The sequence below is a fragment of the Dipodomys merriami genome, unplaced genomic scaffold (assembly GCF_024711535.1).
Source record: "Dipodomys merriami isolate MVZ:Mamm:240054 unplaced genomic scaffold, mDipMer1.0.p SCAF_3, whole genome shotgun sequence".
NCBI classification, from domain to species: domain Eukaryota; kingdom Metazoa; phylum Chordata; class Mammalia; order Rodentia; family Heteromyidae; genus Dipodomys; species Dipodomys merriami.
The window spans coordinates 1,204,309-1,231,348 of record NW_027204492.1 but is presented as its reverse complement, the minus strand read 5'-3'; the positions used below and the strand labels follow the sequence as shown (position 1 = coordinate 1,231,348).

Sequence of the window (27,040 nt, the reverse complement as noted above, 5' to 3'; positions counted from 1 at the left end):
AGCTCGTGGTGCGCCCCCGCACCCCACCCCCCGCCCCCGGTTCCTGGGCGATTTTACCAATTAAGGCTTTCTCGCCGGGCCGGGCCGGGCCGGGCGCGGGGTGGGCGTGGGCGGGGATGCGGCCAACAAGAAGGCGGGCGGCAGCGGCCCATTCGCGTGGAGGCGCGCGGCGTAGCAGAGGCCAGCGGAGCCCTAAGGCGTTGGGCGCCGGCGCGGGCGCGGAGGAGAGCTGGGCGCCACCCCGCGGTTGCCTGCCGCCCTCTGGGACAGCAGGTGAGGGATACGCGGGGCCAGTTCCGCTCCTGATGGTCGCAGCGCTCGCGAACCAGAGACAGAGGTGGTGTGGGCGGGCGGAGAGGCTGCAGGATGCAGGCGCCAATGCAGCACGACCAGGTCCAGGCCAGGGGCTGCTCGGGTGTGGGGACTCACGTCCCAGGCATCTAGGAGTGAGTGAGTGTCTAAAGGCTACTGTGTGCATCCAAGAGTCTGGAAGCCCCGGGCTATGGGATCCCTGAGAGAGAAGGTGTCTGAGCTTTTGGCATGAGATGAAGGCAGGCAGGAGACAGGTAGACGTGTGGGTACCCATGGACCGCATGCATATTTGGGCAAGAAGGGCATGAGATGAGGGTGAGGGGTCACTGGGGAGCTGGAAGGACACATTGCATTCAGGGTAAAGACAGACAGGAGCAGGCTGTGGGCCTGTTTCTGGAACCAGCTGCTTTGGGCGAATGGGGCTGATTCTAAGGATGTTGTACTCCTGGGAGCCTATGGCAGGGATGTGGTAAACTAGATTTCCGTGCTGGGCCCTGTCCGGTATCCCAGGTTGGCTCTTAGTGAGAAAATCACTGGCAGCTGGTATGTAAGCGCCAACATTCTCAGATCCCTATGCCACCCAAGGCCAGGAAAAGTGGGTGAAATCCATCAGCAGGTCTATTTGCATAAGCTTTATACTGCTTTGTCAAGGTAGATGCTCCCAAAATAAGTGTCTTTACCAGTCCCACCTGGGTTTTCTTTACCAGTCTAGGTCTCACTTGCTAAGCTGCTTCCTCCTGGCGCCCCCTGGCTACACGGGTCTAGAAAGTGTTCTAGGGATCACAGCTGAATGGCTCCTGAACTTAGGACTATAGTTCCCAGTGGGAGGACCTAGCCTGGGGTCTGAGTGTGGGGGTGTGTAGAGGTGGGCGGAGTATGTCTAACATCCAAGAATCTACTCCAAATAAGGGAAAATATGAAAGAGCTGGATTTTGGTTTCCTGAGGCTGCCCCATCTGGGGGCTTTGGGATGGGGCGACATCTGGTGGTGGTACTATGTCCTCTTAGGGACAAAGCCCATCTTACTCTTTCATTCCTTCTTTTTCCTAGCTAGCCAAATCCTAGGGCTGAAAGCTACAACAACCAAGTTTTGTCCTGTCTGCTGAAGCTGACTTCTGGTCAGTTCCTCTGATTCAGTTTCCTTGTTCTCTGAAAATTAAGAAATGAATTCAGATAACCCAGTGGGATGGCACTTAGTGGAGAATCAATTCCTGATGAAATTTCATTCCTAGGAACTTGCATTCTAATGGGGGGGGGGGGTTGGAGAAGTGAGACTAGTAGGACAACTCTAAGCCTGTGTTGAATGGCACCTGGCAGGCTGGGACCCCTTCATAACTCTCACCCTGGTGCATTTGATGCAGGAGTGTATGAAAGTAGTCAGGACAGGAAGGAGAATGTAGCAGGTCGATCTCAGTACTAGAAAATGCTATTTGGCACCATACTAAGCACCATTGGTGGGGGAATCATTGAGGTTCTAGGTATCTGTGAAAGTGAACATGTTGAGAGGAAGAGGGGAGCCCGGTGCGATCACAGCCCCAATACCCGCGATGCACACACCAAGCCATGGGAGAGCCAACCATATTTGGGCATGACACGCCAGCCAACCCAGGACCCTTTTTCCCCTTGGCATTTAGAATATCAATTATTACTCGAATTGAGCAGTAGAAACAGAGACCTGTTTTTCTGAAGAAAAAAGAGATTGAGATGGAGAAAGGAAAAGGCAAAGTACAGAGGGCTAGGAGAGGAGTGATTCTACCCTGGGAAGAAGCCATAAGTAGTCTGACTTTTCTTGAGTATCCCCTCTAGTTTCCTTGTTCCTGGGTCTTTGCTAGTGTCTGACTCAGCACAGCAGCTTTTACATCATCATCTCCAGAATTCCGTACCAGAAAATTAAACTTTCAGAAAACAGCTTCACACTATTCTCAGAACACAGTTCTGGCTCTTAAGCAAACCATAGCCACCTGTGCTGCACACTCTCACTTTGTCTCCTGGTCCTGTCCTTGAGCCTGGCCACATCCACCACTGAACTTCAAATTGAGCCCCAGGTGCTCAGTCCTTTTGGACTCCCTGAGCAGGCCCTTCTGGGGCTAAAAAAGTTATCTTCCCCCTAGCATCCTGCCTGTATCGTGTGTCACTTTGGACTCAGAGGCTATTCTGTCAGGAGAAGCGTACTTTTAAGTCCCCTCAGGGTTCCAAGTGGACAGAATGGTGGGTTGCGCAAGCGTGCTTTGGCTGCACGCACTCAGTGGATGTCTATGGCCCGTGTCCATTGGCACACCCAAGCCCTTTTGAAGGCTGCTTGGTCCTGGAGTGCTGGCGGCCTCTTGGTCCAGTGCCCCATATCCTCCCGAGTGTAGGGGGGGGCGGTGGGAAACCCCCGGCGTGCAGGTGTGTGGGCCCGGACTGTTAGAACTGGCTGGCCGCATGGGGCGGGGTCAGCAGGGGCCGCGTTAAGTTCGGTGTGTTGGTGCGCTTAGCGCTGGCGCTCTCGATCGACTCGCTTATTGTTGGGCTCTTCCCACTGCTGCTGACCAGAGGGAGGCCGAGGACCCTAAGCCCGAAACTGGCGGGGGAGGGGGAAAGAGGGGGCGATGATGACGAGGGGTGGTGGTGTTGAGATTGGGGCGGAGCCCCAGTGATTCACTGACACCCCCCCATCCGTCCCAATCAGTGGGGATGCAGAGTCCCTTGTAAGGGCGTGCCGGCTGCAGCCCAGCGATCCCGAGCCAAACAATGCTCAGCGTTTCTTCGCTCTGGGTGTATTTCCTCTAGCGCTGGTGCAGAGGTTGTGGAATTAGGAAGCCTCTGTGCCCTCTTCGGGGCCCAAAGACCCTCCCTAAAGCCCTGGAGTTGGGTGGTACCCGCGAGAGGCAGGGACCTTTGTGGGGGCATTCCAACGGGCGGGGCAAAGCGACGCGGGTGCGGCCCCGAAGCTCCGCCCTTGCGTCCCGCCCTGATGAAGCTCTGCCTTTGGCTCCGCCCTCTACCCGCATTTAAAGGGCTCGCTCTCTCCACAGCACAACCTCTGTTGTTCTCGGCTTCGACTCTCAACACGCCGAAGTGCCTGCGGCTTTAATTAAAGGGCCGTCCCCTTGCCGAAGCTGCAGCACCGCCCCCGTGGCTCCTCACGCCTCAAAATGAGTAGCTCCCACTCTCGCTCTGGCCAGAGCACGGCAGGCGCGGCTCCGGGAGGCGGCGCGGAGACGCGGGACGCCGAGATGCCCGCTACCGAGAAGGACCTGGCGGAGGATGCACCATGGAAGAAGATCCAGCAGAATACGTTCACGCGCTGGTGCAACGAGCACCTCAAGTGCGTGAGCAAGCGCATCGCCAATCTGCAGACGGACCTGAGCGACGGGCTGCGGCTCATCGCCCTGCTGGAGGTACTCAGCCAGAAGAAGATGCACCGAAAACACAACCAGCGACCCACCTTCCGCCAGATGCAGCTCGAAAACGTATCGGTGGCACTTGAGTTCCTGGACCGCGAGAGCATCAAGCTCGTCTCCATCGGTGAGGGCGCGGGCCGCTCTGGGGCAGGGGCATGGGCGGGGGCGGGGGCCCCCATCCCTTTCCGGGCCCCCAGATACCTTTTTCCGGGCCGCGGCGCAGCCATTGATGTCCCTGGGGCCCCTCGGCCGGTCTCGCTCAGTGCAGTCCTCGAGAACAAAGGCGCGCGGGCTGGCCTGCGGAGCGTGCGAACCGCTACGCGACCCCGCCCGCAGCGGCACGCTGGCCAGCGCCCAGGCTGAGCTCACATCCTCCACAGGCCGCGCCCCCACCACTATACCCATCGTGGGACCGCGCCTGGTGAGGCGGGTACTGACCGGGCAGCTGGCACTGAGTGCCTCACCCTATCCTGGAGGAAGAGGAGGCCATCGGCCCTTAAGAAAGGGCCCTGTGGCCTTCAGGTGCCCTCTGGTTCTAAGTTGGGGGTTTGAACTTGTGGATCCCATTGTCTAGGGACTCTTTCTGCTTCTGTTTTCAAAAGATTGGCAACACGCTCCCCATGGGAGAGAGTTCACATGCCTGGTTTAGATTCCCCGATCGGGATGAGAGGGGTGAGCCTGAGCACTAGAGAGAAGCAAAACTGCACCCAAAGCAGGTTAGGCATGGTTGAGTTGAACAGATCTGTCTGGTAGTCTGCATAAACACCAACTTTGCCATTCACCCCAGGCAAACTTGCTTCCTTGGTTTTCTGCATCTAGGATGCAGGAGTTGGTTGAAAGTTACTCAGGGCTCACTGCCAGCCCAGTGCCCTTGCCACTTGGACTGGAGAGGCTGGCATTGGCATACTCTACTGCAGCATCCCAGGCCTTTCTCAGTAGATGCTGCTCCAGAACAGGCACCAGAACTGGTGACTTGGGGGAATGTGGAACAAGAGGAGTAGCAGAGGGAGTGTAGGAGCCCAAGAAAGTGAGAAAACTCTGGTTTCCCTTGCCACTCTGGAGCTCTGAATTCTTTTGGAATGCTAGTGGAGGCCCACCCCCCAGCCTCAAGAAGGTCTAGCCAAGCTGAGTCATTTCTGAGTCTGGGGGGGGGGGTTACCGGATGTGGGGAGGCCAGCCACACCCCAGCTCTTTGGGGGGGGTCTCCTCCCTCCTTCTTTCTCCCCTCCTTCTTGTGAGCTGGCTGGAGCAGGCCTAGTTCCCAGAGCTTTGCCATATAAGGCAAAAAAATGTTGGAAAGCAGCAGTGATTAGGGGAGGGAAGGGGGCTGGCTGGCCCAGGGGCTGGGGAAAGGGGGTGGGATGGGGCGGGGCCATCTAACCAGGCAGTCTCCCAGCCCTAGGTCCTGGTCCTCCCCTTCCTCTTGGGAGGGGGATGGTGCTGCCATTGGCCTGCCTGATATGGGCCAGGGGGAGGGCCCTGCCTTAATTTTCCTGGTCTGGTGGGCCTGGCCTTACTCCCCCCTACACACCCCTTGGAGGTCACTGGAGACCTCCGAGGGCACTTGTGTTGCACCCAGGTCTTGGGGGTGGGAACCTGGTGAGAATCCCTTCCTTATCTTGGGTTCCTGCTCTTCTCAAGCCTCCCTTCCCCATCCTCACACTATTTGAGGGCAGTGGAAAGCAAGCCCGAAAGGCCAGAATCAACCTGTTGAGGGACAGAGGTCACTCTGCTTAGTAGAGAGGCTCAGCTAGTCCTCCTAGCTGAGGTGCTGCCTTGGGGTTGGGAGGCCACCTGCCACGGACGGACGGCCCTTTCAAGGGTATCTGTCTTTGTCCTCAGGCCTCCCTCTGCAGTTGACTCACTAGACAAATATTCTCTGATTACAGGGAAGGCCAGTAGGGTTTCCAAAGATGAACTCTTAAAACCTCAGCCCACCCTGAGGCACCCACTCCTGAGACCCAGAGGTGGCCTTGGGTGGGGCTCCAGAGGAGTTGCCATGGTGATGGGTATTCAGGGTGCCCGCCCTAACCACTTCCCCTGTGGTAAGCCTTCTGCTTGCCTGCAACCTACAGCCCGTTAGGTGGCAAATCGCGAGGGTGGGGGGTGGCAGCTGAACAGGTTCTGCTGAAGCAGCAGGATAGGGGGACCCCACCCAAAGCATCTGCCACTGAGTTGCCAAGTGGGCCATAGGCACCAGACCTAGCCTCATTCAGCCCCACCCTATTCTTCCTTCCCAGCGAAGTCGGGGCAGCCCACAGTGTCTGCTGCTCTGTCACTCCTGCAGTTCCCTACAGGCCCCAGTGAGTCAGGAACATGTAGTCCAACCATTCGTTCCTTTGGGACTTGGCTCCCCCTGAGCCAGCCCTATGGCCTCCTGACTCCTAGCTTGGCTTGGGAGGACAGGGAAGTGGGGAGGTCCGGGGTTGCACACCCCTTCGCCCAAGGGTCCTTGCCCAATGCTTTTACTTCCCCTGCCTTATACCCCCATCCACCCGCCCTGGAGTGGTAATTGTATTTCCCAACAACACTTTGCCAACCTGGCCTTCCTCTTCCTCAGCCCCAACCCAGCTTGAGGTCAGGAACTCTGTTTTGAAGGCCAGATGGGGCTGTGTTCCTTCTGGTCCGCAGAGATCCTGGGTACTTCTCTGCCTCAACAGGAGCAAAGCAGTTATCCTAGTCACTCTCCAGGGCTGCCCTCGAGGGCCTTCCCTGGCTCGCTCTGCAGGCTGGATTGGCGATCTGCCCTTCCTCTGGGTCCTGGGACTGCTAGCGTTTCCTCCTCTTGGTGCAGTGTGTCATCGTGTATCTTATACTCTCTTGAGTGTCCATCTGCGAACACCCCTTGTGGCCCCACAAAGACCTTGGGAATAGAGTGATCCACATTCCCCCTCCCCTTGCTGAGCGGGGGGCCTCTTCCTCCTATCTATTTGACAGCTATCTGCCGCCAAACTTTGGCCCAGGAGTGGCCTGACTTCCTATCTTGGGGCACCCTCCCCCAAGGCTATGGGAAGATCTGTGCATGCCCAGTACTTCCACTCCTTTGCCCCACAGACAGCAAGGCCATTGTGGATGGAAACCTGAAGCTGATCTTGGGCCTCATCTGGACCCTGATCCTGCACTACTCTATCTCCATGCCCATGTGGGATGAGGAAGAGGATGAGGAAGCCAAAAAGCAGACACCCAAGCAGAGGCTTCTGGGCTGGATCCAAAACAAGTTGCCACAGTTGCCTATCACCAACTTTAGTCGAGATTGGCAGAGTGGCCGAGCTCTGGGTGCCCTTGTGGATAGCTGTGCCCCAGGTAAGGGCAAATGGAAGTGAAGGCCATTCTGCTGAGCCTGTGTGTTGGCCCTGGGATGTGGTTCTGTAGCCCTCAGGTTCATGGCACGGACTTCCTTATTTCACAGGCCTGTGTCCTGACTGGGACTCCTGGGATGCCAGCAAGCCTGTAAACAATGCGCGGGAAGCTATGCAGCAGGCTGATGACTGGCTGGGCATCCCTCAGGTATGTCCCCTGATAGGCTCTGCCTGAGGCAGGTGGGGGGGAGGAGGGTGTCATGTTCACAGTAGACAAAGTCCCAATGGCTCCTGTTTTCTCCCCATGACAGGTGATCACCCCTGAGGAGATTGTGGACCCCAACGTGGATGAGCATTCAGTTATGACCTATCTGTCCCAGTTCCCTAAGGCCAAGCTGAAACCAGGGGCTCCCCTGAGGCCCAAACTGAACCCAAAGAAAGCCCGAGCCTATGGGCCAGGTGAGATAGCCTGCACTAGGGAGACTCCTGGCCATACAGTGATATCCTCCCCATGGGACTGTGCCCTCTCTGAACTTGAAGTCCCAAGGGAGTCTCTGGCCACGCGGCAGTTACATGATCAGATAAATCTTCAAAGGTCAGGCAGATGAGAATGGATCGCTGTTGATCAGAACTGTTCCCTTGAGGCTGGGAAGGTGGCTCAGTGGTAGAGCACTTGCCTTGCATGCATGAGGCCCTGGGTTCCATTCTCAGAACCACATAAGCAAAAAAAGCCAGAAGTGGTGCTGTGGCTCAAGTGGTAGAGCGCTAGCCTTGAGCTGAAGAGCTGAGGGACAGCGCCCAGGCCCAGAGTTCAGGCCTCATGACCAATACACACACAAAGAACTATTCCCTTAACAACAGAGTGCTAGTACACTCCTCAGAGGAGGAGAAGCCAGTGGGATGCTTTTTTATAATGGGAGACAAACTGGTCAAGGGATCACAGGACCCAAGGCTTAGGCAGGGCTTAGGTTCATCATACCAGTGAAGCAAACCAGCGTGCTCCAGAGAACAGGCACAGTTCTGTCTTGGGGCAAGAACTGAGCTAGGTGAGTCCCTAGGCAGTCTCATACTTGGATATATGCTAAACGAACTTGCCAAGATGCAAACGTGCCTGCTTTGGAGGACTGCCAAGGAAGGATAGGGACTCTAATGCTGTGTCCCCCACTCTTTCCGTCTCACTGTCTGGAGACCAGGAAGTAGAGAGATGAGGCTGTGGCCCTAGCACTAGGCCCATCACTTTCTTCCCTTCCCCTGATAGGCATAGAGCCCACAGGCAATATGGTGAAGAAGCGAGCAGAGTTCACTGTGGAGACTCGAAGTGCCGGCCAGGGAGAGGTGCTGGTGTACGTGGAAGACCCAGCCGGACACCAAGAAGAGGTAGGATGATGCGAGTATACTAGGGCAGGACCCTGCCGTGTCCCCTTAGGGAGTGGCTGCTCTTACCAAATGCTACTTCCCCACTGCAGGCAAAGGTGACTGCCAATAATGACAAGAATCGCACCTTCTCTGTCTGGTATATCCCCAAAGTGACGGGGACTCATAAGGTGAGCCCTGAGCGGGCAGAGAGGCAGGTGGCCATGGGCGGTGGCGGGTAGAGGGCCCCCTCACCGCCCTCACGGCCTGCTTTTCCTGTGAACAGGTGACTGTGCTCTTTGCCGGCCAACATATTGCCAAGAGTCCCTTTGAGGTGTATGTGGACAAGTCACAGGGTGATGCCAGCAAAGTGACAGCCCAAGGCCCTGGCCTGGAGCCTAGTGGCAACATTGCTAACAAGACCACCTACTTTGAGATCTTCACCGCAGGTGAGGAAGGCACTGCCAGGGCCCACCTGGCCTGGGGGAAGAGCTGTCCTGGCATAGTCCAGAAGCTGAGCCTGTGCCTTGCGACAGGAGCTGGCACGGGCGAGGTGGAGGTGGTCATCCAGGACCCTACAGGACAGAAGGGCACAGTGGAGCCTCAACTGGAGGCCCGAGGAGACAGCACCTACCGCTGCAGTTACCAGCCCACAAAGGAGGGTGTCCACACGGTGCATGTCACCTTCGCTGGTGTGCCCATCCCTCGCAGCCCTTACACTGTCACTATTGGCCAAGGTAGGCCTGGCCCTGGGTATGCCCCAACTGTGGTACTGGGGCCCTGACTTCCTGTGGGAGGGGGAAGCCATTGGGGCCATCTAGCTCCAGTCCCCATCTGGGTGGCCCTGGACCCTGAGCTTCACTGTCTGGGCATGCACTGTCTTTCCTCCCCTCCTGGGACCCTTCTTCCTCCTCTTCCTCTCCATCTCTCCTCTCCATGCTTTACCTTCGGAAGAGCTGGCTCCAGCTGTCTAGAAACCTGCTGCTCTCTGCTCTGCCCACAGGGTCAACGGTACTTGGCTCCATCTTCCTCTTGGTGGGGAGGGATGGGTGGGGGCCTTGGGGCTGGCTTTGAGCAGGTGGGAAAAGGCCTGCTCTGTCCTGGCATGGGATACTGTCCTGGGGTCACAGCCCACTCCAGTTCTTTCTTGCATGTGCCTTACCAGCCTGTCAGGCAAAGCTCTTAAGGGACTTTTGAATCCCAACAGCTTGGTCCTGTGGGTGGCAGGCAAGGGGATAGCCAGCCCCAGGACCTGGCAGCTCATCTGACCCTTCTGTCCGCAGCCTGTAACCCAGCTGCCTGTCGGGCTGTTGGCCGGGGCCTTCAGCCTAAAGGTGTGCGGGTTAAGGAGACGGCTGACTTCAAGGTATACACCAAGGGCGCTGGCAGCGGGGAGCTGAAGGTCACTGTAAAGGGTCCCAGTAAGTTGGGCTGGGGCTGGGGTGTGTGGTGACAGTCCTTGAGGGTCACTGCTGGCTAGACCTGAGTGGCTCCTGTCTTGGCAGAGGGTGAGGAACGTGTGAAACAGAAGGACCTAGGGGACGGCGTGTATGGCTTTGAGTATTACCCTACAGTCCCTGGCACATACACCGTCACCATCACATGGGGTGGCCAGAATATCGGACGCAGGTGAGACCTTCTGCCCTGCTGCCCACCCCTTCACCCGTGTGTGGTGATGAGAGGCTGGCTGGCTCTTTCTGGGTGGCACCCCTATGCAGGGCAGTGTCTCTTAATGCTTCCCTGTGTGATCTCACATTTGCAGTCCCTTCGAGGTGAAAGTGGGCACGGAGTGTGGCAATCAGAAGGTGCGGGCCTGGGGCCCCGGACTGGAAGGAGGCGTTGTTGGCAAGTCAGCAGACTTCGTGGTAGAGGCCATTGGGGACGATGTAGGCACCTTGGGTGAGTCAGAAGCTTCGCTATGGGTACTTGGGGCAGAGGGTGGCAAGGGCAGCCCGCCTTGAGGCTCCAGGGCACCCATGTGACTGTTGGCCGTTGTCAGGCTTCTCGGTGGAAGGTCCGTCGCAGGCCAAGATTGAATGTGATGATAAGGGCGATGGCTCCTGCGATGTGCGCTACTGGCCGCAGGAGGCCGGTGAGTACGCGGTCCACGTGCTGTGCAACAGCGAGGACATCCGCCTCAGCCCCTTCATGGCAGATATCCGCGACGCACCCCAGGACTTTCACCCAGACAAGGTAAGGGGCACACAGCACTGCCTTGAATCTGGGCCTCCTCCTTGGGCCCTGTCCTAGCAGCCTAGCCGTTGGCCACTATCTCCAGCACCATGCTCTTCTGCCTGCCACTCTAGGCTCCTGCCTGATCTGACGGGTTTCGGAGACCTTGTCTTGGTCTCCTGAGATCTGGGCGGTCTCTTGCCAGGTAAAGGCACGTGGGCCTGGGTTGGAGAAGACTGGCGTGGCTGTCAATAAACCTGCAGAGTTCACTGTGGACGCCAAGCATGCCGGAAAGGCCCCTCTCCGGGTCCAAGTCCAGGTGGGATGCTCACCCATGTTGGGCAGGGCAGGCAGGCACCCAGACCTCGGTACTGACCAGTGGGTGCCTGCTTCTGCCTGCCTTACAGGACAACGAGGGCTGCCCTGTGGAGGCCTCAGTCAAGGACAACGGCAATGGCACCTACAGCTGCTCCTATATGCCCCGGAAACCAGTGAAGCACACAGCCATGGTGTCCTGGGGCGGTGTCAGCATTCCTAACAGCCCTTTCCGGGTAAGCTAGTGCCCAAGCCTTGAGCCCATCGTCTCCTTAGCATTTCTGCTTTGTTTCTATGGCAGTTTTTAAAATATGTATTAAGTAGTTGTACAAAGCAGTTCCAACTCCTGTAGCCAGCTGATGAGTACAACGCTTCTTCATCAGTGTCACACCCTCCCGTCATTCTCCTTCTTTCGCCACCCCATCCCAGCCTTCACGTTACATGATTCAATCGATATAGTGTACATAAAATGAGTGCATTTGCTCACCCTTCCTCCACTCCTGTGTCTACCCTCTTGTTGCTCTCCCACTCACCCTGAACATGTTTCAACTTCCCGATACTCTTTTTGTTGAACACGCGATTATTTATTCATAAGAGTTACACAGTTTGACTCTTTCCCTAAGTATACTGTCCTTAAGTCATTTTGTGTGCTCTATAGCACTTTTTTTTCCCCTTTCTGATACTGGGGCTTGAACTCTGGATCTGGACAGTGTCCCTGAGCTTTTGTGCTCAAGGCTAGCATTCTACCACGGGAGCCACAGATCCACTTCTGGCTTTTTGTGGTTTTCCTTATCTTCTATAGCAGTTTTAATGAGAGAACGTTTGCCTGCTACACGGTTCATGCATTTGAAGCACACAGCTCAGTGATTTTCATGTAGATGAAAGTCTTCTTTGCCTAGTCCCGTAGATGTTTTTACTTTGGAGCTAGCTGAGTAGTCCTGCTTGGAACGCTCGGGTACAGTGTTTCTGTGGACTTCGGTTTTCGTTTCTTTCTAGGAGTGGAGTTACAGCATTATATGGTTGCTGTTGGAGGAACTTTGCCACATGGTTCCCAAGGCAGCACTACCATTTTGCCTGTCTACTAGCAGTAGCTAAGGGAGCTTCTGTCTCTGCAGGCTTGTCCCGGTTATTCCTTTGCGCTTGTTCCCATACCCTACAGGTGAATGTGGGAGCTGGCAGCCACCCAAACAAGGTCAAGGTGTATGGCCCAGGAGTGGCCAAGACAGGGCTCAAAGCCCACGAACCTACCTACTTCACTGTGGACTGTACGGAGGCCGGTCAGGGTAAGGACTGGCTCTGGGTGGAAGGACAGGTTTGTGTGGGGGGGGGGGTCTCCCCACAATGTCTGAGGATCTGTTGCTTTCTCGTAACTACAGGCGATGTCAGCATTGGTATCAAGTGTGCCCCGGGAGTGGTGGGTCCTACTGAGGCAGACATTGACTTCGACATAATCCGCAATGACAATGATACCTTCACAGTGAAATACACGCCCCGCGGGGCTGGCAGCTATACCATTATGGTCCTTTTTGCTGATCAGGTGGGATTTACTACCTCTGGTCTCTAGACTGATGGGTGTTGGAGTATTGTGCTCAACCTATCTTCTGCCGCCCCCTACAGGCCACGCCTACCAGCCCCATCCGGGTGAAGGTAGACCCCTCTCATGATGCCAGCAAGGTAAAAGCTGATGGCCCTGGTCTCAGTCGTACAGGTAAGGATGAGTGTCCGGTGGGAGGTTGGGAGGAAGCAAGGGGAGAAGACTTGAGACCCAAGTCCCCCTATCTCCTCAGGTATTGAGCTGGGCAAGCCCACCCATTTCACTGTCAACGCCAAAGCTGCTGGCAAGGGAAAGCTGGATGTCCAGTTCTCAGGGCCGGCCAAAGGGGAGGCAGCGCGAGATGTGGACGTCATTGACCATCATGATAACACCTACACAGTCAAGTACACACCTGTGCAGCAGGTAGCCCTCTTGACCCCCCCGCCACAGTTATTCAGTCTGTGTTTCCTCATATGGTGGGCTAGGTAGGCTGGCCCAAGGGGAGAAGAGCTGGGGAGCCAAGCTGGTTCTGTCTGAGTTCTCTTGCCCCTATGTCCCAAGGAGGACAACTAGAGGTGAAGAGAGACCAAGGGTCCTAGTTGGTGACCGGTGCCTTTCTGCACCCATCTCAGGGCCCAGTTGGTGTCAACATCACTTACGGAGGGGATGCCATCCCCAAGAGCCCCTTCTCAGTAGGAGTGTCCCCGAGCCTGGACCTCAGCAAGATCAAGGTTTCTGGCCTGGGAGAAAGTAAGTTAATTGGCACTGCCAAGACACCTCCCCCCTCAGCCAGAGCCTTGCCCCACGGGTGGTCTTAATTTACGTGTCACGGTTGTCTTTTCTTTTTCCTTCCTTTTATCATTCCAACAGAAGTGGACGTTGGCAAAGACCAGGAGTTCACAGTCAAGTCAAAGGGGGCAGGTGGCCAAGGCAAAGTGGCCTCCAAGATTGTGGGTCCCTCAGGTGTCGCAGTACCTTGCAAGGTGGAGTCCGGCCTGGGGACTGACAATAGCGTGGTGCGCTTTGTGCCTCGCGAGGAAGGGCCCTATGAGGTGGAGGTGACGTATGATGGGGTGCCAGTGCCTGGCAGCCCCTTTCCTGTGGAAGCAGTACCTCCGACCAAACCTAGCAAGGTAATAGAATCGAAGTTGGGAGGTCCTATGGGAGGAGGCCACTGTGCTGAGGGCCCAGAGGGTGTCCCTCTACTCCACCTTTGCCTTCCACTTTGGTCATCTTTGCCCTTATTGATGGATGACCAGCCGGTGGCAGCCTGAGCTGGTTCTTGTCTCTTTGAGGGGGGAAGAAAGTCAGGGAAAAAAGAGATCGATCTGGGGTTGGGCTGGAGGTGACATAGCCTCAGCTCCTGATCTTCCTCTTCCCTCAGGTGAAGGCATTTGGGCCAGGACTGCAGGGGGGCAGTGCAGGCTCCCCTGCCCGCTTCACCATTGACACCAAAGGTGCTGGCACAGGGGGCCTAGGCCTGACTGTGGAAGGCCCGTGTGAGGCACAGCTCGAGTGTCTGGACAATGGAGATGGCACATGCTCTGTGTCTTATGTGCCCACTGAGCCCGGCGACTACAACATTAACATCCTCTTCGCTGACACCCACATTCCCGGCTCCCCATTCAAGGCCCATGTGGTTCCCTGCTTTGATCCATCCAAGGTCAAGTGCTCAGGCCCTGGGCTGGAGCGGGCCACCGCTGGTGAGGTGGGCCAGTTCCAGGTGGACTGCTCAAGTGCAGGCAGTGCAGAGTTGACGATCGAGATCTGCTCTGAGGCTGGGCTGCCAGCCGAAGTGTACATCCAGGACCATGGTGATGGCACCCACACCATCACCTATATTCCTCTCTGCCCTGGGGCCTACACTGTCACTATCAAGTATGGTGGCCAGCCCGTGCCCAACTTCCCAAGCAAGCTTCAGGTGGAGCCTGCTCTGGACACATCAGGCATCCAGTGCTATGGGCCTGGAATTGAGGGCCAAGGTAAGGAGGCCTGCTGGGGGGGGTCCGTGGGGATAGAGTGGAGAGCCTGGGTCCCCAGAGCCCCAGCCTCCTCACTGTCCCTCTTTCTAGGTGTCTTCCGAGAGGCCACCACTGAATTCAGTGTGGACGCTCGTGCTCTGACACAGACAGGAGGGCCGCACGTCAAGGCCCGTGTGGCCAACCCATCAGGAAACCTGACCGAGACGTACGTTCAGGACTGTGGAGATGGCACATACAAAGTGGAATACACCCCGTATGAGGAAGGTAGGTGCCGGGGCTCCCTTGGGCCAGGTAGCGGGTGGGCAGGGCAGCGCAGCCTCCTCCTGACCTGACCTGCCCTCCAGGACTCCACTCTGTGAACGTGACCTATGATGGCAGCCCTGTGCCCAGCAGCCCCTTCCAGGTGCCTGTGGCAGAGGGCTGTGACCCCTCCCGAGTGCGTGTCCACGGGCCAGGCCTCCAAAGCGGCACCACCAACAAACCCAACAAGTTCACAGTGGAGACCAGGTGAATAAGCCACCTGGCGGGGGGTGGGGGGGGGGTCAGATTCTATTGTCAATGGGCCTGGGAACCCCAGGGAATAACAAGCTGTCCACTTGGACCAGGGGAGCTGGCACAGGGGGCCTGGGCCTGGCTGTAGAAGGCCCCTCGGAGGCCAAGATGTCCTGCATGGATAACAAGGATGGCAGCTGCTCGGTAGAGTACATCCCCTTCGAGGCTGGCACCTACAGCCTGAACGTGACCTATGGGGGTCACCAAGTACCAGGTGAGGAGATGGTGGCCAGGGAAGGGCTAGGACGGCCTCCGCGTCCCTCCCCAGTCTTACATAGCCACTGTCCTGCTGCCCCAACCCCCAGGTAGTCCTTTCAAGGTCCCTGTGCATGACGTGACAGATGCATCTAAAGTCAAGTGCTCTGGGCCTGGCCTGAGCCCGGGCATGGTTCGTGCCAATCTCCCTCAGTCCTTCCAGGTGGACACAAGCAAGGCTGGTGTGGCCCCACTGCAGGTTAAAGTACAAGGGCCCAAAGGTGAGCAGGAAGGTCAGGGGGGCCTAACATGGAGGTGGACGGGTGTCTAGGTAATTGGCGGAAGAGCTTCAGGTGGCAGTAGAGCTGGGTGGAAACCTGAAGAAGGGAGAGTAGACAGATGTGGGAGGGTCTGCATCCAGATGGTCTTAGGCTGCAGGTGCTCGGGTCCTTCCTGCCGTGGGGAAGGACATGGTAAGGTGTAGGCCCGAGGCACAGTTGGGATGGGAGTAGGCCTGAGCTGTTGTTACTGGGGCCAGGCTTGGTGGAGCCAGTGGATGTGGTGGACAATGCAGATGGCACCCAGACCGTCAACTATGTGCCCAGTCGAGAAGGGCCCTACAGCATCTCAGTGCTATACGGGGAAGAAGAGGTACCCCGGAGGTAAGAAGCAAGCCCATTGCCTGTGGTGAGGGCAGGCCGGGTGCTAAGAGCTGTCTGCCCATCTCTCACAACACCCTGGCCCCAAAGCCCCTTTAAGGTCAAGGTGCTGCCCACACATGATGCCAGTAAGGTGAAGGCCAGCGGACCTGGACTCAACACTACTGGTGTGCCAGCTAGCCTGCCAGTGGAATTCACCATTGATGCCAAGGATGCTGGGGAGGGGCTACTGGCTGTCCAGATTACGGTGAGCTTGCTGGCTTCCCATAGTGCACTGCAGCTCCAGGGGAGAGGAGGAAGGGGAGAGGAGGCCAGACCTCAGTGCCTGCAGTACGGAGCTGCAGGCAGGGCAAGCAGGCAGCGTCCTAGGGAGCCGCAGCTGGAGGACAGGGAGGGGCAGGCCTCTGCTTCCAGCTTCACAACCTAAGGATGGCGGCGAGCAGATCAAGCTTGTTACCTGAGCCTGTGGTGTCTCCGTTTCTTCGCCTTTAATCTCATGGGCCAGGAAATAAGGATACAACCCTGAGATCTTCCAGGCAAGCCCCTCTTCATACCAGGGCAGGCCCTGGGGCCAAAGTTGGGTGCCAGGCTTCCGTAGTCCTGCCTTTTTTTTCCTGTCAAATGCCGTATACTTCAGGGATTCCATTTTCAGACTCTGCATATGGGAACATAAAGGACAGAGGCATATGCAGGCGGACATCGGGACCATGGTAGTTGAGGGGCCCAGAGGTTGTCCCTGGAGCAGTGGTGGACTTGGGCCAACCTTCTCCCCTGTGCTCTGCCCCACAGGACCCCGAAGGCAAGCCCAAGAAGACACACATCCAAGACAACCATGACGGCACATACACAGTGGCCTATGTGCCGGATGTGACAGGACGCTATACCATCCTCATCAAGTATGGTGGTGATGAGATCCCCTTCTCCCCATATCGTGTCCGGGCTGTGCCCACTGGGGATGCCAGCAAGTGCACAGTCACAGGTGAGCCAGCCTGCCAGCGGCCACCGTGGAGCTCGGCACGGGGCTTGGGTGTGCCTGTGTGCAAGGGCTCGCTGCTTGGGGCGGCGTGTGGGAGTGGGGGCCGCCCCCTTGAGTGACTCACCTGACCTTTCTCCTTGCTCTCTGCCCTCTCACCTCAGTGTCAATCGGAGGTCACGGGCTAGGTAAGCTGCTTGCTGGGGCCACTCCCAATGCCCCTCCTGCCCAGAGGGGCGGCTTCCTTTCCTCTTCATTGCTAATTCATTCCCAGAACGGTTCCAGCTGCAGCTCTAGGCAGGGACAGAGTGGGGGGCTGTGTGAGACAGGGCCATGGGCTGGAGAGGGTTGCGGCCCAGGGAGGATTCTGGAGCTGAGCATGAATGCTCTGGCCCTTCCCCCTCTCTGGGCCTCCATTTCCCTCTCTGAGCACTTGGGTTGCAGCTGCGAGCTTTGGGGTGAAGTGTATCCTAAGAGGTACCCCACTGGGGACTTTGGGGTCTGGGGATCTTGGCACCCCAGGGAAGCACCGGGGGACCAGCAGCAGGTGCTTCCTTTTCACAGGGGCTCCTGCATAGGCAGAGGGGACAAAGGGTCTCCTCTACTCAGTGGGAGTCTCGAGCCCTGGTCAGATCCACAGACTTCCATCCCCACCTCCCAGGGGCCTCTGCGTCCCAGGCTGGGGGAGGTGCATGAGCGGGTGGGGCTGGCTGGCGGTGCAGTAGTGCCAGTGCCAGTGACTGCTTGGGCCTCCAGCATGGCGGGGCGTGGCCCAGCCTCAGAGCCCCAAAGTGCACTCTGTGACCCATCTCCCTCCTTCCCTCCCTCTCCCCAATTTCCCCCAGCAGTGACGTTATTCACACAGTCCCCAGCCAGCCATAGGGACACCCCAGGGGTGGGGAGAAGAGGCTACAATTACTCAGGAGCCTCTGAAGGCCACAGGCCTGGCACTTGGACAGGTGGCCAAGAAGAGGGATAGAGATTAACTAGGGGGTTTGGACAGGGCTACATTGCTTTATAGAGTAGGCCATGGGATCTGAGATTCCAGGGTGGGGGGTGGGGGCGATGCAGGCTAGGTGGTAGGGGAGGCTGGGACTGGGAGCAGCCCAATTCCCAGGTGCTAGGGCATCAAGGAAAGGAGTGAGTCAATGGTCTTCATTTCCCTGGCCACCGTGTGTGGAATCAAAGCAAAGCAGGAAGACCAGGGGAGCGGCTTAAGTCACCTTCAGACTAAGCCAGAAGCTTGTCTTGGGCCATGTCAATGGCTATAGCGCCGCAAGTGGGAGGACAATTGGAGGTGAACTCTGAAGAGGGCATGGCCAAAACCTGCTGATTGGCTGAGGCTGGGTCAGAAGTGGGGTGCCAGGGAGAACTGTCAGTAGAGGGCCCAAGCCACCAGCTAGCTGATGTTGGACGGGTATGAGTGAAGCCTCACTGGGCATCAGGCAGCCAGGTCCGGAGTTGAGGGAGCTTCCTGGGCTGTGGAAGGGAAGGCCAGCACAGAGCCTGGTGCAGTGTGAGCCCTCAGCTAATAGGGGGACTTGGCGGCAGGCTGGCCAGAGGGGCCCTTGAACTTGGTCCTCAATCAGCTGCTTTCCTGGCCTCACAGCCCACAGCCTCCAAGCCTCCACGGCTGAGCCCCAGGTCATAACGTCACTGTCCTTCCCCTTTCCTCGGGCACTCTGGGGCCCTGGAGGCTGCTCGAATGCTCTATCCTTGCAACCCAGTGATGGCTGTGGCTTGGCCCTCCCGTCCCCTGTCCCCTGGGTGCTGCCACTGCTCTGCCAAACCTGCTGCGCTACACTGCTCGGGTGCTAACCCTGCTGCCCGCCTGCTCCCCGCTCCCAGCTCTTGCCTGCGCTAGGCTGCCTCTCACCATGAGCCTCTGGTTGAGCGAGCATTCTCAGTTGTCAGGAAAGTCCAGTTTCACCCACCATCAGGCCTGGGGACTGGAGGTGGGGGTGGGCGGGGAGGCAAGTATCACAGCGCCCCCCACGCTGCGGCAGGACTCCACCTCACTGCGTCCACACATAGCACTGCGGCCCAAGGCCAGGCCACAGGGGCGCCGGCAGCTGTGGGCCTAGCCAGGGCACTGATGTTTATCAGCATGGGCTGTGAGGTCAGCTGAGGCTGAGTTGGCAGCAAATGCTTATGTCGGGATAGTCCCTTCCTGTTCCTCCCCGGCACCTGGGTACCACCCATTAGGCCTCTGCCATGTAGTTCATGAGATGCTCAGGAGAGTCCTTCCTGCCTTCTGAGAAACCACTCGCCATTACAGCTTGGGGGGAGGGGGGATAAGGAGGGAGGGGGGATCTGGCTGTGCTTGGTGGTGGCATAAGAGGCCTGGACGGGCAGGCTGATGGCTACAGACTGAGTGCCAGGCTCACCTGCTGGCCCCCCATTTGGGGACCCGCCCTGCCCTCCCAGGTGCTGGCATCGGCCCTACCATCCAGATTGGGGAGGAGACAGTAATCACTGTGGACACAAAGGCAGCAGGCAAAGGCAAGGTGACCTGCACCGTGTGCACCCCCGATGGCTCAGAGGTAGATGTGGATGTGGTAGAGAACGAGGATGGCACCTTCGACATCTTCTACACAGCCCCTCAGCCGGGCAAATACGTCATCTGTGTGCGCTTTGGCGGCGAGCACGTGCCCAACAGCCCCTTCCAAGTGACAGTGAGGAGGGGCCAGGGATGGGTGGGCAAGGGGATCCAGAAAGACCCTGCTTTGTTCCTCCAGCCCCCTTTGAAAACTATCTCCAGCTCTCTTGCTTCACCCTGCAGGCTTTGGCTGGGGACCAGCCCGCCTCACAGACTCCATTGCGGCCTCAGCAACTGGCTCCACAGTACACCTATGCCCAGGGTGGCCAGCAGAATTGGGTAAGGCCTGGCCTACGCGCACATGGACACGTGAGGCTGACCTGGTGGTGTCTGATGAGGCCCTTTCTTACATACGCACACGGATCCCAGGTTTTACTGCAGCCCCTCACCCGATCTCTCTGTCTCCACTGCAGGGACCCGAGAGGCCCATGGTGGGTGTTAACGGGCTGGATGTGACCAGTCTGAGGCCCTTTGACCTTGTCATCCCCTTTACTATCAAGAAAGGAGAGATCACTGGTAAACGGGCTGGGCAGGAACTCAGAAACCAAGGAGGCCAGGGTGTACCAATGGTCTGTCCTCACCCCAGACCTACTGTCATGCAGGAGAGGTTCGGATGCCCTCAGGCAAAGTGGCACAGCCCTCCATCACTGACAATAAGGATGGCACTGTGACAGTGCGCTACGCACCCAGTGAGGCCGGCCTGCATGAGATGGACATCCGCTATGACAACATGCACATCCCAGGTGGGCCCAAGGCCTCTACCTGTGTCACTCATGGGGTGGGAGGATCACATGAGGCCAGCATTCCATGTGGCCCCTGTTCCTCCCTCAGGAAGTCCCCTGCAGTTCTATGTGGATTACGTCAACTGTGGCCATGTCACTGCCTACGGCCCGGGCCTCACCCACGGAGTAGTCAACAAACCTGCTACCTTCACGGTCAACACCAAGGATGCAGGAGAGGGTGAGGGACATGGGATTTTGATTCCTGAATGGGGCTCCTCACCCTGCTTCCTTCCTTGACCTTTGCTAAGCCATTAGGTCTTCTCATCAGTACAGAGTCCAGCGGTGTGCCCCTGGACACAGTTCCCAATCCCACCTATGACTTTGCAGGGGGCTTGTCGCTGGCCATTGAGGGTCCGTCCAAAGCAGAAATCAGCTGCACAGACAATCAGGATGGGACGTGCAGTGTTTCTTACCTCCCCGTGCTCCCCGGTGACTATAGCATCCTTGTCAAGTACAATGAGCAGCACATCCCAGGCAGCCCTTTCACTGCCAGGGTCACAGGTGAGCAGCAGCAGCAGCAGCAGTGAAGGGTGGGCGTGGTCTGCTGTGGCTGGATTAAAAGTGATGGATGGGATGGCCTGCTTTCCCCCTCAGGTGACGATTCCATGCGGATGTCCCACCTAAAAGTGGGCTCTGCCGCCGATATCCCCATAAACATCTCAGAGACAGACCTTAGCCTGCTGACAGCCACTGTGGTGCCTCCTTCAGGCCGAGAGGAGCCCTGTCTTTTGAAGCGCCTGCGTAACGGCCACGTGGGTAAGAGCTGCAAAGGGACCAGAAGGTTCTGGAAAGGGGGCTACGCACCTTCCCTTGTTGATGATTTTGCCCTGTGCCCAGGGATTTCATTCGTGCCCAAGGAAACGGGGGAGCACCTGGTCCACGTGAAGAAGAACGGGCAGCATGTGGCGAGCAGCCCCATCCCTGTGGTGATCAGCCAGTCAGAGATTGGGGATGCCAGTCGCGTGCGGGTCTCGGGCCAGGGCCTCCAGGAAGGCCACACCTTTGAGCCTGCCGAATTTATTATTGACACCCGAGATGCAGGTAGGCAGTAGTGACCCACCGGCTGGAGTAGTCCAGCTAGCTGCTTTTGGCACCCTGGCTTAACAACTGTCCCTTCCCCAGGCTACGGTGGGCTCAGCCTGTCCATTGAAGGCCCCAGCAAGGTGGACATCAACACAGAGGACCTGGAGGATGGCACGTGCAGGGTCACCTACTGCCCCACGGAGCCTGGCAACTACATCATAAACATCAAGTTCGCTGACCAGCATGTGCCTGGTGAGTGCAACCGTCGCTCACATGTCACTGCAGCCCTCCTTGCCACACCCCAGGGCCCAGCTGCCGCAGGTGCGCTTTGTGAGCAGAGGCTGTGCTTTCCTCCCGCAGGCAGCCCCTTCTCTGTGAAGGTGACCGGGGAGGGCCGGGTGAAAGAGAGCATCACCCGCAGGCGGCGGGCCCCTTCAGTGGCCAATGTTGGCAGTCACTGTGACCTCAGCCTGAAGATCCCTGGTAAGGAACGCAACATCCCAGGGGCGTTCCCAAGGCAAGGGGGCAGGGGCAGAGATCGGGGAGAGGGGTCTTGCTCACTAGGCCATCTCCCGCTTGTAGAAATTAGTATCCAAGACATGACAGCCCAGGTGACTAGTCCATCAGGCAAGACGCATGACGCAGAGATCGTGGAAGGAGAGAACCATACTTACTGCATCCGATTTGTACCCGCTGAGATGGGAATGCACACAGTCAGCGTTAAGTACAAAGGCCAGCATGTACCTGGGAGCCCGTTCCAATTCACTGTGGGACCCCTGGGGGAAGGAGGCGCCCACAAGGTTCGTGCTGGAGGACCTGGCCTGGAGAGGGCTGAAGCTGGAGTGCCAGGTAGGCGTGCTTGTCCACCGAGCGCTTGTTCTGGCTGGGCGCAGGGCGGTGATGGGGCAGAGCAAGTACTCGGCAGCCATGCTGATCTTGGCCATGCTTGGAGGGGGTCTGAGGCCTGAGGACCTGCCCTCCATGAGGACATACTGCTTTCCTACAGCTGAATTCAGCATTTGGACCAGGGAAGCTGGTGCTGGGGGCTTGGCCATTGCTGTCGAGGGCCCCAGCAAAGCTGAGATCTCGTTCGAGGACCGCAAGGATGGCTCTTGTGGTGTGGCTTATGTGGTCCAAGAGCCAGGTGCGTGGGGTGGTACTGGCTGGAGTTGGGGAGGGTGGGGCCTCAAGGGCCGCCTAGAGTTCTCCCCACCCCCCACCCTTCACCCCTGTCCCCCGTTGTGGGCGGCAGAGGCAGGAGGCCCAAACACTGATGTGTTGTGTGGTCAATGGGTCAGCCCCTGGGGGGATGTGGTATTCCCAGCTCAGCCTTGTGTTCCCTTTCTGTCCAGGTGACTATGAGGTGTCAGTCAAGTTCAACGAGGAACACATCCCTGACAGTCCGTTTGTGGTGCCTGTGGCTTCTCCGTCTGGTGACGCCCGCCGCCTTACTGTTTCTAGTCTTCAGGTGAGGCACTGAGAGAAACTTCCCACCTGAGGCTCCTGGCCCCGGCCAGAGCAGAGCCACCATGGAGAGCAGGCCTCGGTGCTGCCGAGTGTCCTATCCAGAACAAGTCTGGGTGCTAGGCCTCTGCTCTGACCGGGCGCAGCCCACCGCGTGGTGTTTTTCTCGTGTCTCAGGTCTAAAGGCTTTGAACAGAAGCCTGTGCCCCTTGAGCACCAGGGCTGAGGTTTAAAGAGGGACAGCCTTGCCAAGGCTGGGTGCTACCCACAGATGGGACCACCCTTCCTTTTGGTCGCGTGCGTGCGTGCGTGCGTGCGTGTGTGTGTGTGTGTGATTCCAGGGCATGAGTCTAGGGGGGTGGAGGACGGGGAAGTGTGCCTGTGGCTTGCTGCTCTCACAAATCAGTGGCTCTCCCTCTTTAAACCAAGTTGGACACCAGATGGGTAAGTGTGATTCTGTGAGCCTCCTCCTTTGCCTGAGTCCCAGCCGCCCTATCTAACATCATCTGCTGCTGTGCTTCCAGGAGTCAGGGCTAAAGGTCAACCAACCAGCCTCTTTTGCAGTCAGCCTGAATGGGGCAAAGGGGGCAATTGATGCCAAGGTGCACAGCCCCTCGGGAGCCCTGGAGGAGTGCTATGTCACAGAGATCGACCAAGGTGAGGCCCTCTCCCTGCCCTGCCTAGCCATCCAGCCATCTGTCTTGGCCCAACCAGGGGCAGCAGGCCTTCCTAAGCAGGCTGAGAGTACAAAAGGAAGGTAGAGGTTTTGTAAGCAGCCAAGACTAAGTTCTAACACCTGGACCCCTGGGCCAAGAGACCCTTCCTCAACTTATAACCCCTGGGGATCGGCTTGCCAGCCATGGTCATTAGGAAGATCGAGGGAACCATGCGGTCTTACTATTGGGCTGCCTAGCCCTGTGGCCAAAGGTATAGCGCCTCATTGCATTACACCTTGTATCGCACTGTACTAGTTTCGCAACCTAGTTCTACCTGTTCTCAGCTACCAGAAGGCAATGTGGAATGAACAGGAAATGGTTTTGTTTTTGTTTTTTTGGTGCTGGTACTGGGGCTTGAACTCAGGGCCTGGGTGCTTTCCCATAGCTTTTTTTTGCTCAAAGCTGGAACTGTATCAGTTGAGCCATACCTCCACCTCTAGCTCTTTGGTGATTATTGAAGAAAAAGAATCTCACAGATTTTCCTGCCTACACTGACTTCAAATCATGGTCCTAAGTTCTCTGCCAATTGTTTGTTTGTTTTTGTTTTTGCCAGTCGTGAGGCTTGAACCCTGGGCCTGAGCTTTTTTTTTTTTTTGTCACTCGTGGGGCTGTCCCTGAGCTCTGCAGCTCAAGGCAAGTGCTCTACCACTTCCAGTTTTCTGGTATTTAATTGGAGATAAGAGTCTCACAAACTTGGTGCCGGTGGCTCACGCCTATAATCCTAGCTACTCAGGAGGCTGAGATCTGAGGATCATGGTTCAAAGCCAGCCCCGGCAAGAAAGTCCATGAGACTCTTATCTCCAATAAACCACTAGAAAGCCGGAAGTGGTGCTGTGGCTCAAGCGGTAGAACACTCGCCTTGAGCTGGAGTGTGCAGGGACAGCGCCCAAGCCCAGAGTTCAAGCCCCATGACTGACCAAAAAAAAAAAAAAAAAAAAAAAGAATCTCACAGACTTTCCTGCCCAGCCTGGCTTTAAACTACAATCCTTAGATCTCAGCCTCCTAAGTAGCTAGAATTACAGGCATGAGCCACTGGTACCCGGATCCCAGTAAACTTTTATTAAGAGGCAGCAAGGTGTAGGCACTTGGCTTGGAAAAGACTTCAGTGCAAATGAGCTTTGACTGTGGGCTGCTTGGGCATCTAAAGTTTCAGCCTTCAGAATGTCTGTGCTGCCTTGCTCTTACAGACAGCAAGGGAAATGACAAAGGCCAATACTCAGGCTGTTCACTGCAGATGCTGTGTGCTAGGCACAGAAAGAGACCGCAGGCCCTCAGCATGTCATTCTGCTCCTCAGATAAGTATGCTGTGCGCTTCATCCCACGGGAGAATGGCATCTATCTGATTGATGTCAAGTTCAATGGTACCCACATCCCTGGAAGCCCCTTCAAGATCCGAGTTGGGGAGCCTGGGCATGGAGGGGACCCAGGCTTGGTGTCGGCCTATGGAGCAGGCCTGGAAGGTGGTGTCACAGGTAGGTCCACGGGTATAGCTCTGACTGTGGCTGCAGTCCTCCAAACTTTTGGTGACAACAGGAGGCGTGTAGAGGTGACAAGCCTGTGCTGAGTGGCTGAGGATAGGGAAGCTAACCAGGTGGGTTGTGCCTAACCTCCCATGCTCCCAGGGAGCCCAGCTGAGTTTATCGTGAATACAACCAACGCGGGAGCTGGTGCCCTTTCGGTGACCATTGATGGCCCCTCCAAGGTGAAGATGGATTGTCAGGAGTGTCCTGAGGGCTACCGTGTCACCTATACCCCAATGGCACCTGGCAGCTACCTCATCTCCATCAAGTATGGTGGGCCCTACCACATTGGGGGAAGCCCCTTCAAGGCCAAAGTCACAGGTGAGCCTAGGTCTGGACTACTGGTGCCCACTGGCCACTGGTGCCTGGCACCGCCGCCACCTTTCAGTCCCATGCATTCTGCCCCACAGGCCCCCGTCTTGTCAGCAACCACAGCCTCCACGAGACATCATCAGTGTTTGTGGACTCCCTGACTAAGGCTGCCAGTGTCCCCCAGCATGCAACCCTGGGCCCAAGTCCTGCTGACGCCAGCAAGGTGGTAGCCAAGGGCCTGGGGCTGAGCAAGGCCTATGTAGGCCAGAAGAGCAGCTTCACAGTAGACTGCAGTAAAGCAGGTAGGCAGCTCTTCCTCCAGCTTCTGAAAAGACTGGACCTAAACCAACAAGATGCTCAGCCTATAGGCTCAGAAAACTGCCTTTGGGGATATGGCTGTGTTTGTAGAACTACCTCCCACCTAGGCCTCCCTCCCTCCCCTTGTCTGTCCCTCCAAAAAAAAATAGCTTGTGCCTCTGGGGACAAAGAAGACACGTTCCCATTTGTGGGGAGTCTCTTTCCTGGCTAGTCCCTGTTCAAAGAGCAAATGACAAGCCTGGCACTGGTGGCTCACGCCTGTAATCCTGACAGCTCCAGAGGCTGTGATTTGAAGATGGCAATTCAAACCCAGTCCGAGCAAGAAAGTCTGTGAGACTCTTATTTCCAAGTAACCAGCAAAAAAAAGCTGGAAGTGGAGCTGTGGCTCAAGTGGTAGAGCGCTAGCCTTCAGCAAAACAAACTCAGGGACCAGTGCGCAGGCCCTGAGGTTCAAGTCCTCTAGGACAGGCCCAAAAAAGAAGAAAACCCAGCTTAGAGGAACCGGAGTTTGCAATGCTGGCCTGGGTTGCGGGAGGTGCTGGCAACTCTTCAGAAATAACTGTCGCCAAAAAGAGGATATGAGATGGGGAGGAGAGGGTCATGGCAATCATAGCTGAGAGATGGGGGTCAGGGCCTCTGACTGAGACCCCTTCCTACTTTAGGCAACAACATGCTGCTGGTGGGGGTGCATGGTCCCAGGACACCATGCGAGGAGATCCTGGTGAAACACGTGGGCAGCCGGCTCTACAGCGTCTCCTACCTGCTCAAGGACAAAGGGGAGTACACACTAGTGGTCAAGTGGGGCGACGAGCACATCCCAGGCAGCCCCTATCGTGTCGTGGTGCCCTGAGCCTGGTGCCCATGCCAGCCAGAAGCATCCCCACACCCACCCCACTCCCCAGCCAGTCCCATCCTTCTCCCCGAAATCCTGCCCTTGCCCCCCGGCCTGCCGTGGCCACCCTAGCACTGCAGACGCCCCTGCCCTGCGCTGTGCTCACCTGCCTTCCCGGGCTGTCTCTGGCCTCTTGGCTTTCACTTGGGCAGAGGGAGCCATTTGGTGGCAGCGCCTGTCTTCTTTGGTTCTGGGAGGGGGGGGTGGTCCTGTGTTCAACCACCTGCTAATACTTTTTCCCAGCCAAGAAGAATAAAGTTTTGCTTCTATTCTGTGAGTGTGTGGCCATAGTTTTCATGGGGTTAGGAGTAAGGGTGAAAGCAGGGAACCAGTCCAGGCTGCTGGGATTCCAGGTGGATCTTCCTTGTTCCAAAGGGGACCAGTCCTGGATTCCAGGAGTCCTCGTCCGCATTTAGCTCCACCTCTGTATCTCTGGATTATAACATGCAAGGACAGAGATGTGATGTTTGCAGAATGGGGTCTAAGAAAAGGTCAGGAAGCTGGGCTCTGGTGGCTCATGCCTGAAATTCTAGCTACTCAAGAGGCTGAGATCTAAGGATCACAGTTCAAAGCCAACCCAGGCAGAAAAGTCCTGAGATGCTCATCTCCAATGAACCACCAGAAAACCAGAAGTAGCACTGTGGCTCAAATGGTCGAGCACCAGCCTTGAGCTGAAGAACTGA

At 57.0% G+C, this 27,040-nt stretch overlaps 1 protein-coding gene across 2 annotated transcripts; it reads left to right on the top strand.

The window, feature by feature from the left end:
- The first annotated feature begins 195 nt into the window (after positions 1–195).
- Flna (filamin A) lies at positions 196–26,626 on the top strand. 2 transcript variants are annotated; one of them, XM_070039471.1, is made up of 48 exons: positions 196–273; positions 3,329–3,821; positions 6,752–7,000; positions 7,107–7,204; positions 7,308–7,455; positions 8,255–8,373; positions 8,463–8,540; positions 8,636–8,798; positions 8,886–9,086; positions 9,633–9,770; positions 9,855–9,978; positions 10,112–10,248; positions 10,349–10,542; positions 10,727–10,840; positions 10,929–11,072; positions 11,996–12,119; positions 12,213–12,373; positions 12,454–12,544; positions 12,624–12,793; positions 13,003–13,120; positions 13,241–13,503; positions 13,755–14,352; positions 14,443–14,616; positions 14,697–14,859; positions 14,958–15,118; positions 15,210–15,380; positions 15,638–15,761; positions 15,849–16,005; positions 16,548–16,737; positions 16,896–16,919; positions 19,159–19,406; positions 19,514–19,609; positions 19,744–19,846; positions 19,933–20,073; positions 20,162–20,290; positions 20,440–20,613; positions 20,707–20,868; positions 20,950–21,153; positions 21,235–21,387; positions 21,496–21,618; positions 21,718–21,984; positions 22,142–22,279; positions 22,488–22,603; positions 23,124–23,256; positions 24,611–24,787; positions 24,938–25,156; positions 25,246–25,449; positions 26,128–26,626. In XM_070039471.1, the coding sequence occupies exons 2-48, from the start codon at positions 3,449–3,451 to the stop codon at positions 26,313–26,315; spliced, it is 7,944 nt and encodes a 2,647-aa protein (XP_069895572.1). In that variant the 5' UTR covers positions 196–273; positions 3,329–3,448; the 3' UTR covers positions 26,316–26,626. The 2 variants fall into 2 exon arrangements, with proteins under 2 accessions (XP_069895572.1, XP_069895573.1); XM_070039472.1 differs by lacking the exon at positions 16,896–16,919.
- The last annotated feature ends 414 nt before the right edge of the window (positions 26,627–27,040 follow it).